The sequence below is a fragment of the Rhinolophus hipposideros genome (assembly GCF_964194185.1).
Source record: "Rhinolophus hipposideros genome assembly, chromosome: 9".
NCBI lineage: Eukaryota > Metazoa > Chordata > Mammalia > Chiroptera > Rhinolophidae > Rhinolophus > Rhinolophus hipposideros.
This window is the reverse complement of record NC_138055.1, coordinates 30092994-30107191: the sequence shown is the minus strand read 5'-3', so window position 1 is coordinate 30107191 and position 14198 is coordinate 30092994. Positions and strand designations below refer to the sequence as shown.

Genomic DNA, 14198 nt, shown 5'->3' with positions numbered 1-14198 from the left:
TACACACATATATATAAAGCTGGAACACTGCAGGGGCCTAGATGTGCCATCTGGATCGATATTTCTTGAGTATACAAAGATTTGAAGCCTAAGACGAAGGACTCAGTGTGAACTTGTTATCATTTTAGAAAAAGAAATCTATATTGTTCATTTTTGGTACTATTTGATTCACATTTAAATTTTTAAGTGTATTTTTTTTTAAATACAGATATTAATTTGCTATTAATCATGGCATGTTTTTAGGGTTTTGTTTCCTTCAGTTATAACAAGTTTTCCCCCTATTTTTCTCCTTTATTTTATTTAATTTATTTTTTAAATGGCTTCCCTTATATTTTATTTCTCTGCTCCATTGCATTGTTTCGGTATTATTTTGATCTTACTGGATTGAATTTTGAATATGCCTTTGCCTGGTTGCTACTTTTAAAATTTTTTTTTTATTTCCTATACATTACAAAATCGCAGCCAAGTTCAAAACTCATTTTGCATTCCTTCAAGGTCTGCTTTTCTCAAGCCCCATCTTTTTGTTAGTACTCTTCCCACAGATCTTCATCAGCAATTCAAACCTGATGACATTATGATTGCATCTTTACTGTTTTTCTACTCCAACCTTATTTATCATGTCTGCATTATTTCCAAAGATAAGGTCTAGAATAACTTCAGAGCAGAGCTTGTTAACCATGGCATGTGTGCGAACAACTCACCGTTACTAAAAGATAAAGCCACTTTTCTACATTCTGGCATTATTCTTAATGTGTGTGTTTGCTGGGCTGAAATCCCTTAGCAGTAGATGGACTTTCTTTTAGACTTCTCTTTCCTGTAAGCATGTTTCCCTTTCTATCTTACTTCCTATCACCTTGTTCTCGCATAGTTTGATTAAAACAAACTATGGCTCTCCTTTCTCTTCCCTGATTATATTCCTTTCAAATTGTTTACTCCAACGGCACCTCCTCCTTTAGTTGTACTTCTCTCACTTTTCCACTTATGTAAATGGAAGATCCATTTTCTTTGACCAAAAAGCCAAGGCAAAAAGTTTTCCTTCATCCTTTCTTGCCTTCATAACTACTTTAGAATCCAAACATACCTTTAATATGTTATACCACCGCTTGGATCACCTAAAAAGTGCCATGGACATATAATCTCCTTGTCAAAGGTAAAAATTATCTTTCTGTCCAAATAAAATAAAAGTTTGCTCTCAACATAACATGTCCAAACTCTGCAATGTTGTGGCACATCTGGAAAGATGAATCTAGATTTTCAAATTTCACTACTTGCTTTCACTTTTCCTTATCACTAGCTTTATCATTCATTCATTCATTCATTCATTCATTCATTCATGTATTCCAAACTATTATCTAAAGCTTTCCTAGATGCCAGGCATCATAGTAATCACAGGGAACACAGATAAGTAAGATTTAGTCCTTTACCTCAGGGAGGTTCATAGTTTTGCAAAAATTCTAACAAGTAGAACAACTAACGCTGATACTAGTATGCGACAAATGCTACTGGTATTTACAACTATCCTAGGACCACAACAGTATGAATAATTAATTAACTCTGCCTTTAGAAGACCATGGAGAGATTTGACAGAATATAAAAATTTTATTTAAATCTTAAAATGAGCTAAGGGGAGGGGAAAGGCTGTAACAGATGGAGGAAATAACACCCCTCACAATAACAAATAGAACAAGAAGACCAAAACAAAACAAAACCAGATCTGAAAAATGCTACCACCCAACTTGACCTAATTGACATTTACAGAACACTACCATTAATATATGCAAATACACAAGATTCTTTTCAAAGGCACTTGAAGCATATACCTAAATATATCACAAAATGAGCTATAAAATAAGTCTCATTATTTACAAAAGACAAAAGATTCTTATACTATTCTCTGAGCTTAATAGAATTTTAAATTATTAGTCAACAATGATAACATATCCAGAAAAGCATAAAATATTTGGAAATTAAACGTTTCATTCTAAATAACACTCTAATAGCATTTTAAATAATAAGAGAAGTCCAAAGGAAATTAGAAAATATTTTTACCTAAATAATGAAAAAAACGAAGCAAAAATTGACTCTTTGAAAAGACTAACATAATTGGCAGAACCTAACAAGGCTCTTTTTCTACCAAAAAACAAAACAAAACAAAACAACAACAACAATGACCAATATCTGGAATTAATAAGGAGATATAACTACAGTCCCTATAGACATTAGACTAATAAAAGAATATTAGAAAAAACTTTATTCCAATAAATTTATCAACTCAGTATATTTGTGCAATGGAACACTTCTAAGTAAACTCATACACAGAACAACATGGATAGAGCTCACAACTATTATGTTGTTGGATGGGGAGAGGCAAGAAAAGAATCTTACATACAATTAATTATATGGTACTCTAAAATCTATGGTGATAAAATCATATCAGTGGTCACACCTGGGCCAGAAGGTGCTATGAGTGAAATTCACTGCAAAGGGACATAAGTGATATTTCTAGGATTATAGAATTTACAAATTCTCAAAACTTAACACATTATACACTTAACACCTGAACTTCATTAAATGTAAATTTACCTCAATGAAGTTGATTTTTAAGAAAATAAATAAATAAATATTTAATGCTTTCAATCTTTAGTCGCAGGGGGTGCAGCCCACCATCCCATGCAGGAATTGAACTGGCAACCTTGTTGTTGAGAGCTCGAGCTCCTGCTCTAACCAACTGAGACATCCAGCAGCTCCTCCAGAAGCTTAGAGGCAGCTCGTTGTCTTCAATCTAGTTGTGGAGGGCACAGCTCACTGGCCCATGTGGGAATCGAACCAGCAACCCTGTTGTTGAGAGTTCGTGCTCTAACCAACTGAGCCGTCCAGCTGCGCCCTCTATTATATATTCTTAACAAAATAGGAAGCATAAACTATGGGTCAGGAAGTGTATTAGATGCTTTCACACATGATACCTCACAAAGATTGTCTTTAATTCATGGTAAGATCTACCACAGTGCCTTAGGAAACAGCTGTGTTGCAAATGAAAAAGAAATAGAACTAGAGCCAGAAGACCTGGGTTCAAACAATGCGATCTCTTAGTTTTGTGACTTTAGATAAGTCACTTAATCTTAAATTTCATCAAATATAGGGCTGATGTGAAGATGAAATATATTTTAAAGTGTCTGGTAAAGCACACTATAAATACAAGTGCTCAGTAGACACTGATTAAATGAAGAAATGAAGGAGATAACAACATGGACAGGGATACACTAGACAGGAAGAGACGAGGAGAGTGTGTTTCTAGTCACATGTTTGTCTGTGGATGGGTGGCGCAGAGGGTGGAACAGAAGCATCCAAGCATTTTGACCTAATACCATGTTCCTATTATGAGCAGTAGGTGCAGTGATTAGGATAGGGTTGGCTGATGTCCCAGAATGAATAACTTTCATTGTGACCTGGATGACAGCATTCTGGGCTAACGATCCCTCGTCCTGGCAAAGAGCATGAAATGGGAGGCTCCTTGTCTACTTAAGAATCCAAGGGGATTTACCCAGGTTCCTAAGAGTTACAGTCTTCTGTTAATGTAGATCATTGAAATGCCAACATGACTGATGACCCACTGTTTAACGTATTCTATTCCTTCTTATCCTTATTAAGTTTTCATAGATTTTGCTCTAAGTGAGACAACCAGAGCAGAGATCTTCAGGATACAGCAGCAGTGACTGAGCAATACCATCATTATTGCCTTGAAGGCTATTGCCTTGAAGGCTAGAGTTCCAGGGAATGACACTGTCTGACAAATATTCACAATGTACATGAGTATGAAAACCTACAGGGTGACTATGTTGATTTAAGACATGAGAAGTCACAGACCTTCACCCAAATATGGAGACACTAGTAGGGCACCTAGAAGTTCAATAGTCAATCACTGCTGTGATAACTTATCTAACAGAGGTTTTAACAGAACGCTATGGAGGCACATAGAGGAGATAAGGAACCAAGTGGTGGGGGAGGAATCAGTATTGGGAAAATATCCTTGAGAAGAGCAACAGCTGTGCTGAATCCAAAGATGTTTAGGAGTTATTTGGGCAAAAGGCATTGTAGGGCAAGATGCACAGCACAAAGACTCAAAAGGGTTGGACAGGGCCACCCGTGGAGAACCGCAAGTGATTCTACAGAGCTAGAGCGTGTGTGTGTGTATATGTGTATGCCTGTGTGTGAAGGGAGAATGAGGAGATGGCAGAGGCACGGGCAGGGTCTTGGGAAGGACCATTTTAAAAATCAGGCTGAAGGAATTTACAGTTTGTCTTGAAGGTATAGGAAAGCCACTGAAGGATTTTAAGCAAGCAGCCCCACAATCAAATCAGGATTTTTAAGTAATCATCCTGGCAACGGTGTGGAGAGCAGATTGGAAGGGGACAAAAGTAGAGACATGGAAGCTAATCAGGAAGGAGTCTGTTGAAGTGACCCATGTGGGAAACGACAGTGGCCTAACAGCAGCACTCAGTATGGAGAACAGATGTGTTAGATAGAGTCAAGCGGTTGAACTCTCAAAACTTGTTCACTGATTTATGTGAAGGTGAGAAAAAGACAGAATCAAGCACGACTCCTGGGTTTCAAGTATGAATGGACAGAGATATTCTGTTCATTGAGATAAATACTAAGTCAACCTACATTTGAAAGTCCCCAAACCAAGATACGGTACTAAATTTAAAAAGAAAGAATTAACACAGACAAAAGGACAGGTTGTCTTAGACACTGCATGGTATACCATCTCTGAGAAAAATCAAACATTAAATTCACAGAGCGGAATAAGTCAGAGTTAAAGAAATTCCTGTCTAACATATGTTGATGAATGAATAATCAAAGAATAACACAGAAGGCAATTCACTAACAAGAGAGCCATCTACTGCCTTACAAGGATAGTGCAGCAATGAAATGCCATCAAAAAATGTGGAAGGAAGCCAAGTGTTTGAACACTTCACATTGTACACTTTGGCAAAAAATATCTGACCCATCCCACAAAAAAAATTCCAAGTGATTGGCATTGTTAGCCAATAGCCTAATGTTTTTACTTACTTGTTTCTCCTAACAACATCAATATATATTATCATTTGGATAGGCTTACCTGCCATCATTGCTATCATACTGGCTTTGTAGACATTAGTAAGAGATCCAAGTTCTCCTGTTGCTAAGATGGTTTTGAGATGAGCCTTCCCACAGGCCTTGCGAAACTGACGAATCTCATCATACAGGGCTGGGGAAGGAAATAATTGAGGCAGTTACAAAGCAGGCAAGTGATAATACACCTTGGCAGCAGTTTAGAGATGGTAGGACCCATTTCAGATTTAGGAAATATAAAACATTTGTCAACTTTCTAAAAAATCACCCCAATTTAATATTGCCTAGAGCATTCCGTTGCACTTCACATTCTGTTACAAGGAATGCTTCGTTTGCTACCAGGAAACAGTTTCTAAGCCCTGACCAGAGGTCTAGAGCCAAGAAGCTTTTAAAATATCATTATAATGTCTTGCAAAGTACAAATAATTTTTACCTCTTCCAGGTGACTATTACTTACAAGAAAAAGAAAAATACCATACATACAGGGGTGTACCGTTTTCCAAACTAAAGAAAAAAAAAATCCTCAGGTCCTTATAATAATTCTTCCATTCACACATAATAAGTTCTCTTGTTGGAATATAAAGCAGCCCTTTCCTGAGAGCTCTGCTAAGGACAATAATGACAGAACACTTTGCCCCACTGTCTGCCAGGGTATGTGTCTGTATACATGACTCAGAAGTGTTGAGGTAGTGTTGGATGTATGTGCACAAAGCCAGCTGTAGAGGGATTCACAGATGCAGCCTTGAATCTATTAACCCCTGACCCCAGAACCACATCTGGCTTTCTGGGGCTCCCGATAGTACCCTGAAAGCAGCTTGATTAAATATACATATTTAAAAAACTGTATACAACAAAGTAAAATCGAGGGGGAAAACATTTCATATTCAAAGTAACAGAATTTTAGTAAACAAAAATCAGTACAAGGAGTATTAAATTTTTGAAAACTACTTTGCAGTCTTTTTTCATGATAGTGGATTTGGGCTCTCACCTTGCATCAGGTTGGCCATATTCATCTCTTGCACTTAACCTATTGCTACATTATCAGGAGTAAGATCAGAGCTTTTTCTTTCTTCTGTAGGCATGTTTCATAGGAAGTAATTTTACAAGCACACATACTAAACCGAGCAGGAAAGAAACACTCATAATAAAGGTTAGGGTTAATGTAAGTGTTTTTTAATACTAAGATGAGAGTTCATTAATTCATAGGTTTCCTAAAGTATATATAAAAGACTTAAAAGACAGTAAACACAGTCCATTCCATGAATGTTATAACAAGAGGAACAAAACTTGTCTTCCCAGTCCTAGAAAATCTGAACTTAACTTGAAACTTGAAAGTGAAAACTGAATACAAATCAAGTCAAATATTCTATCACGAGATGCTTGGTATAAAGGTCAGTGTTTGTTGCCGCCAAGAGATGGTAACCACAGGTCTTTCAAGAAAGGGTTTAGTATTTTTACAAACCCCTAATAATCAGTAGTTTTGAGTATTAGAGATGATCTGAGATGCCACACTCCCGAACTTACCTTGCCCATCCTACCTGAGAAAATCATCTCACCTCTACATCCAATATGACAACAGGTATGAGAAAGTATAAACGGTAAAAGACAGATTATGTGACAGGCATAACTTACATTCTTTTAACTTAGGGAATGAATCCTGGATGGAATGACATTTCTTGAGTTACTAAATCGAAACAGAGAAAGTTGTTCTCTAAGAACCAGTAACAAGGAAATCTCTTGATCTAAAAATTCAAGAATGCTAATCCAGAGTTAACCTGTGATTTAATTAATGACTTTTTCTCCACAGCACAGTGTTGCCATCAAAAGCAAGCTTGAAAATCAGACAAATGTGGATCTCATACCCAACTCCACCACTTCCTGTGTGACTTTGGGCAAGTTATTTCTCTTAGCTTTACCCTCCTAGAAGTGTCAATAATAATATTTACATTATAGGGTTATTATGAGGATTATATATATATATAAACTTTGTACATTGCCTGGCTTATTGTAAGGCACTCAAAAAGTATAATCGTTATGAAGCTCAGAATTCTAGTAAAATGAGTGTCCATTAACTGTTGTGTAATAAAAGTCAAATCTTGTTTCATGGGCTAATCCAATTCCTTGTACTGCACTGAAATTTTTTTATATGGATTAATGCTTACAATCAGTGGGCCATCAGATAAGTTACAAAAATATTTTATTACAGCATTCGATAAAGTGAACTTTGGCCCATATAACAAAATTCTTAAAACACTGATCCTGATCATATTTATGAACAAAATTACCATCCCTTTTCTAAAGAGCATTACCTTTGGATATCCAGTGCATTTCTTCACCTACAATTAAAAATCAACCAGAAACCCAGATGTATTTTATAACTTAATTATCAGCCACCTGGAAGTTATGCTCTTTAATCTATGATCCAAACAGAATAAACCAAAAATGATCACTTAGAGCTTAACTGGATTTAACAAACAGGCAACCAGTGCCTTCTCATTCTTTTAACTGCCAACTCCTCAAATCATTTCACTGACCTATTTCAACACATAATGGGGTCAAGTTTTTCTGCGCAAATATCTTAATCTTTGAAGTTCAATATTGAGAAAGTTGTCATTTCTTTCTATTACTATTCTTCCCAGAGTACACCAGAACAATTACATAAAAAAGAATACCAAATCTGGCCTTTAAAAATGTGGCTTGGGCTCCATCAAGCGAATGCTTCTTCCTGGGCCTACCTGGGCCTTGAATCCTACTGAGTGATTCAAGATGCAAGAACAGTTAGAGATTTGTATTAGCATTGCAGCATCAGCAATGGCAGCAGATCCAAGAGTCAAGTGGCCCAGTGGCCACCAGCTAGCAGTAGTAATACCCTTGCTGGCCAGGGGCAGCAGCACCAGCAGTGGCCCTGTAACCAAATTCTTCCTGTGGCTCAATTTGGCTGTATCCTCTGCTCCCTGGTCTTTCATGGTCCTGCTTGCTTTCTAAGCCTGGTTCTCCTGGCTTATTACTGATGCAATGAGGTACTACTGTATGTCCTCCTAATACATCCTTTTTCAGCTTAACTTAAGCAGAATTGGTTTCATTAGTTTTCAACTCATAATTCTAGCCTAACAAATATTTACTGAGTAAGAACGGTACAACAGACAATAGTGTGGGTGTTCCGACTGCCTGAGTTCATATCCTGGCTATGAAATCAATTTATTGTTTGATTTGGGCAAGTTACTTAGCCTTTGTCTCAGTTTCCACATCTATAAAATGGGGATAACAGAGGTATGCACGTCTCCTGGAGTTATTTCTAGCATTACATAGGTTAATACATATAAAGTGCTAAGGACAGTACCTGGCACATAGTTAACACTTAAGGAATATCAAGTACTTGTTTTCCTACTACTCAGAGTGGTGGCGGAGCTGTTGCTGTTACTGCTGAGTGCTTATTAGGGTCAGAGTACAAAGGGACTAATAAAAGCGAGGACACCAGATCTCTGTTTTTTAAAGAATAGAAGATACAACTTTTTTGGAGCACTCGAAGAGCATTCTGGGCGAAATAAGTTCACTATATTACAAACAATTATTATTATTATTTTTTTTTAACTCAGAGCCATGTTCCCTTGGATAGCACAGACTCCTGGGATAATAAGACCCTTTTGGTACTTACTAGATTTGTAAACTTGTAGGAATTACTCAATTTTTCCAAGCCTAATTACTTAGGGAGTCGCAGTTTGCACACATAGTATTGTGAAGATTAAATAACATAATACACATGGCTAGGACAGCACCAGGCATATAATAAGTCGTTAATCATTCAATACTAGTTTTCCATATTTTTCTCATATATTTCCAGAAATGCAAAAATAACTTTAGGAAAAAAACACAAAGCAAGCAGTGTTCTAATACTTATGAAAACATAATCAGAATATACAGGCCTTACATATAAGAAAAATAGGCCACCTCATTCCAACACAAGCCATGAAAGCTACGAGAAGCATTTTTAGAAGGATCCAGGTAGTTTTAGCATGTTGGCATTACAATGATAGACACCATAGAAACGAGATAGGTGATGAGAATCAAAAATCTTGATGGCTGAAATGTGAGCCAATCCATTTCAAATCATAATGTCCTTTAACATACTCTACTGTCACTCTCTTTTCAATATAAATAAGTAAAACAATGGAAAAACTAATGGGTATATTTTCCCCTACATTAGCAGGAAAGAACAGCATCAGGATGTAGATTTATATAATTGCTAAACATGTGGGGGAAATAACAAGTGAAGCAATAAGCTCAAGAGATCCACTTTCCAAAATACTCCTCATGTGGAATAATTACCCAAAAGAATGAAAAATCCCCTCAGTTTTCAAAACATTTTCCTTCAAAAATTCTCAAAGTGTTTTCTACACATAGAGGGACAATCTTACCAGCACTAGCTGGGAATTCTGGAGGACTTGGTGAACGTAAGCAGCCTGAGTACATGGTACTGGGCCAAGGAAAAAGCCCACGTGGTCGAGGTTGTTATATATAAGGAAATTGATCAAATAAATAAATATACTGAGGATAATGGGAACAAGATTTCTCACTGACAAGAAAGAGGAGCACAAATATAGAAAGGGATGGGGCAAAAATAAACCACGTGGTGTTGGCTTGTAATGGAAGGTATCAGTGTGAACTCATGGGTTCCAATAGATGGATAGACAAATAGATGTATATCTGTTTATATGGGTGCATTGTGTATATGTGAACATTCATGTATTTCCTAGATCTGTCCACTGAGAAGACCTAGAAACAACAGCCCTGTGCAATCTTCCATTGCATGGTCATAAATAATTTATTCAATGATTTTTCTATTATTGGATATTTAAGGTTTCAGACTGTTTGCTTTTATAAGTAATAATTTAGTAAACATCCTTATAGTTAAATCTTTGCATACACCGTGACCTTATTCCCTAGAGCACTTATTAATTTTTCTGCTCACATACTCACATATAATACATATTCACTGCTAAAATTTCAAATATTACAGAAACTGAAAATCCCCCATTAAAAAAAAAGAAAAGAAAAAACAATTCTTGCACGTACCAGAAAAATAATAATTTGGAAGGCTATTATAAAAGATGACTGACAAACGAAAATGGAATTCAAACACCCGACTGCAAATTAGTCAGAATAATGCAAAATTTAACAAAACACATACACCAGAGAAGCGGCTGGCACAGTGATGTCACATTAGAAACCTGGTAATAAATGTTTTGACTCATAATGAGGTTTTCAGGAGTAGTGAAAGTGGGTGTACTAGAAACCCAGGATATATTACATTGTAGATGCTTAATCAATACAGTGTCTCAACCAGCGGAGGGGTTGTCTCCTGTCTGTCCCCCCCTTATCCCTCCTACTACTGCCACATTGATGAGGAGAAATGGAGGTCATAACCTGACCTTCTGCTCGTCATTCCCAGCTGAAAAACAAGTGAGGCTGTGCTGGTGGAGTGTTCACTGACAGGAATCAGAGAACTCAGCCACACTGGGAATGGCCTGTGTACATGAGAATTTAGATCCAAGGAGCAAAGGGGGTCATACTGCAGCTGTTTTAAGCAGCATCCAAAACAGGTTGAAACTGGCTCTACCTTCTGCCTCCCCATGTCAGCAGAAACTTGCATTATAGCATTTTACTTTTCTCTCTTTTAAAATTAACTTGTTTATCCCCCGTTTCCACATTAAAGGGAAACATATTCTTAATCTTGAGGCTGCTGGCAATCTGTTAAGTTTTCTGGAAAAGCACTGCTATAGACATAGAAATCTATGTTAGTAAAGCTTCCATGTGTAGAAATTATGATTTAAGCAAGAATCCAAGTGTTTAAAGATGATATTTCCTATCTAAAAGTCATAAAGTAGATTTCCTTTTATATTACATGCTATTCAAAGGCCCTTTAAAAATAATTGTTAACGAACATATCTAAGCAATTATTTTTTGAGTACTGGAAAGATGTTCAACACTGCATAAGAATGGCCTGAAAATAGCTCTTAAGATAATTATATGTACAGTAAAACACTTAATATAAAATTGTACAGCAACCTTTTAAACTAAAAAAGTCACAAAATGTTCAAGAACAGTTTTCATCCACCAAGGTAACTAATTAATCTTGTACGGCTAAAACAGAGATGAGCTAAAACACCAGGTGCTAAAATAACCTGCAAGAAATCAAACACACACATTTTTGTCAATAGTATTTGAAGTGTTGAAGAATCAGAGCATAAAAACAAAAACCATAAAAGCACATAGCTGCCATAAGTATCTTTGGAATTTTTTTGTTATAAACAATGCCCCAAACTAAGAAAGCAGAAATTGTGGGTTATGTGATTCCTCCCCAAAAAGTATTTATAGATTTAGAGATTGCTTTTTTCATAGGATATGATTAACAGCTCTACAAAACAAAGCAAAATACCAATTTATTTTAAAGGGTTTTTTTTCTACCATTCTTCTTGTGTAAAAATAAACAAATAAGAAAAATAAATTGTTGCCCCGATTCAAGATTTTCAGGATCCATTTACATAAGATACCATAATAGACATTGTGACTTTGGCACAAATATTTCGTTCTCTCTCCCTAAAACTCTTGAGAGCTGTGAAACATATACTCTACAAGCCAAGTTTAAGAAAGCAACTCAGGGCTGAAGAACTGAAAGGGGGTAAAAGGCACACCAGGCTCTGGATATAGAAGACCAACAATATTTCCAGTGGTGACATCAAACGTACTGTCTGAAACAATATCACAGAGGAAGCCACCTTTGGAGTCATATCTGCTGGTGCTCCAGTGTGAAATGGGTTTCCAAATACTAGTAAAGTCACCTCTAGGTTCTGAGCTCAAGGAACTGGAACATTCTTGAATGAAGCTGATTCTGATAGCAGTTTCTTGTCATTGGCACTATAGTAGGTAAATTTCTGGGGTCATGGGTTGAGGAGGTTTGGTAGTCTTCAACATAGGAAATGTAGCTGAAACAAGCATAGAGATGAGCTTTCCCAGGGCGAGTGTGCAGAGTTTGAGGGGAAGTTTGGCGGCTTGCGAGGACAGAACCTGAGAATCTCCAACGCTTCAGGGATGGCAGAGGAGGCGGAGAAACTTGCAAACAAGATGTGGGAGTAATCACAATCATGGAGGGAAAACCTGAAGAATGTAGTGTCACCAAAGACAAGAGAGTGTTTCCAGAGGGAGAAATGACCCACTGTGTCAAACACTACTGAACAGTAAAGTTAAACAACTGAAGTGTAGCCTCTGGGTGGAGTGAAATGAGAGGTCATTAGTATCTTGGTTAGAACAGATTCAAGAGAAAAAAGTAAATACCACTCAAGAATTTTCACCATGAAGGAGAGAATAGGAAGGGAAACTTAGCTGGGGACAAGGGGGGATACGGATTGGCATGTGGGTTTTTTTAACGAATCAGAAAAGCTTAAGTGTGTTTAGATGCAATGGGAATGAGCTAGCGGAGAGAGGCTGAAAATACAGGAGAAAAAAACGGCCCATAAATGAAGTAAGGCCTCTGCAAATGTGGGAGGAGATGCGAGCCATGGCACAACAGAGGGTTGGAGGGAGGAGGAAGGTCGAAGGAAGGAAGCAGAGCTGAGGCAAGGCCCTTGAGAGAGTTCATGTCTAACGGTTTCCATTTTCTCTGAGAAGTAGCTGGTAGGTCATCTGCTAAGAGTGAGGGAGCTTCAAGGTGGGTGGAAGGGTTAGAAGTCTGAGGAAAGTAGAAAATTTTTAATCATCACCATGGAAGCCAAGAAGAGGAATATGAGCCCCCTCTAGTCTCCTCTTTGAGTTCATACCCTAAACTGTGGATCCCTATAACCATAAGAAATGGTTAGAATCTACTCAACGCCAGATTTTAAAAATAGGATTTTTTCTTTTGTGCTTTAATCAATGTGTTATATACCTCAGTACACAGAGGAGAGGGACCTAGATTTGAACGTGGAATAGCCCGACAGACACTTCCATCAGCAAATTCCAAGAAATCAATTTTAGGCTCATATTTTAGTAAACAGCTAATATTAAAACATGACACTGAAAAATACAATACGTAATCAAATTGAAAACCGAAACTAAGACAAAATACTGCAGTGAAAAAAGTCCTAAGTCATTGCAGATTTCTATTTAGAATTAAATTTCTAGTATTAAACGTTCCTTTTCAATTTGTCTTGGGTCAAGAGGTTATTAACACCATAAAAAAGGGTTAATGGAAAAGTATGGCCTAGGACAAAGACGTGTTATTACATTTTGCATGAATGCCTGTTATTGGGAAATTACCAGTTCTTAAAAACAACCATTCCTAGTTCATTAAGTGATTGCCAATTACATCAAAATCCAACTCCTATTGTATTTTATTTTCCAATTAGCAGTATCCCAGAGACAAAAGCACAAGTTATAATATAAACTATACTTCTACATCTACAATTCCAAGACATAATGAGCATCTAGTTTTTTTATCTAACTGAATCACCTAAGAGTTTATTTCCAAATTTGTTTTAATGCTCACTCATTTTTTTCTCTTATTCTAGCCTTCACTCATAACTGAAACCTGTGACTAAAAGCAGACAAGCAGAATTAATATATAGGGACAAGGAACATCCATTTAAAATAGGCCTTTTCAGAATAATTGAAATTGGATAAAACACACATGGACCATACAAAAAGAAACAAAAATCAATAGCACAGAAAGAGATTTGTGAACTGTCGAGAATTTAAACCTGGGAAGGACTAAAAATGTTGATGAGTATAGATGAGTGTGTAAGGCAACGAGAGTGGCCTTGCATTTTTTTCTAGATCTTTCAGAACTGTTAAGTCCCTAATTGCATTATCCTGGAACACAGTGATGGTCTCAGGTCTGCTGAAATCTCAGAATGGACTTGCCCCACAGCTACTGGTCCAGGCTGTTGTACCTTTTGACTTCCTTTATCTCTTTAATTTCAACATTTTTGCTATTGTTGCTTTGCCTGATCCTTTGCTAGTAAGCTTTTTACTATCACATCCTGTTTAGCTCATTATGGCGCACTGTCCTTCCTTGCCAGTACTTCTCTCACTCCTTTCCATCTGGGCACAAA

The 14198-nt window shown here is 36.9% G+C and overlaps 1 protein-coding gene across 3 annotated transcripts in view; it reads right to left on the bottom strand.

Moving 5' to 3' along the window:
* DERA (deoxyribose-phosphate aldolase) overlaps positions 1-14198 on the bottom strand; it is an 86089-nt gene that overhangs the window by 35016 nt on the left and 36875 nt on the right. For all 3 annotated transcript variants that reach the window (XM_081058784.1, XM_081058785.1, XM_081058783.1), the window contains one exon: positions 5120-5248. In XM_081058784.1, coding sequence (XP_080914910.1) covers positions 5120-5248 — 129 coding nt within the window. The remainder of the gene's footprint in view (positions 1-5119; positions 5249-14198) is intronic.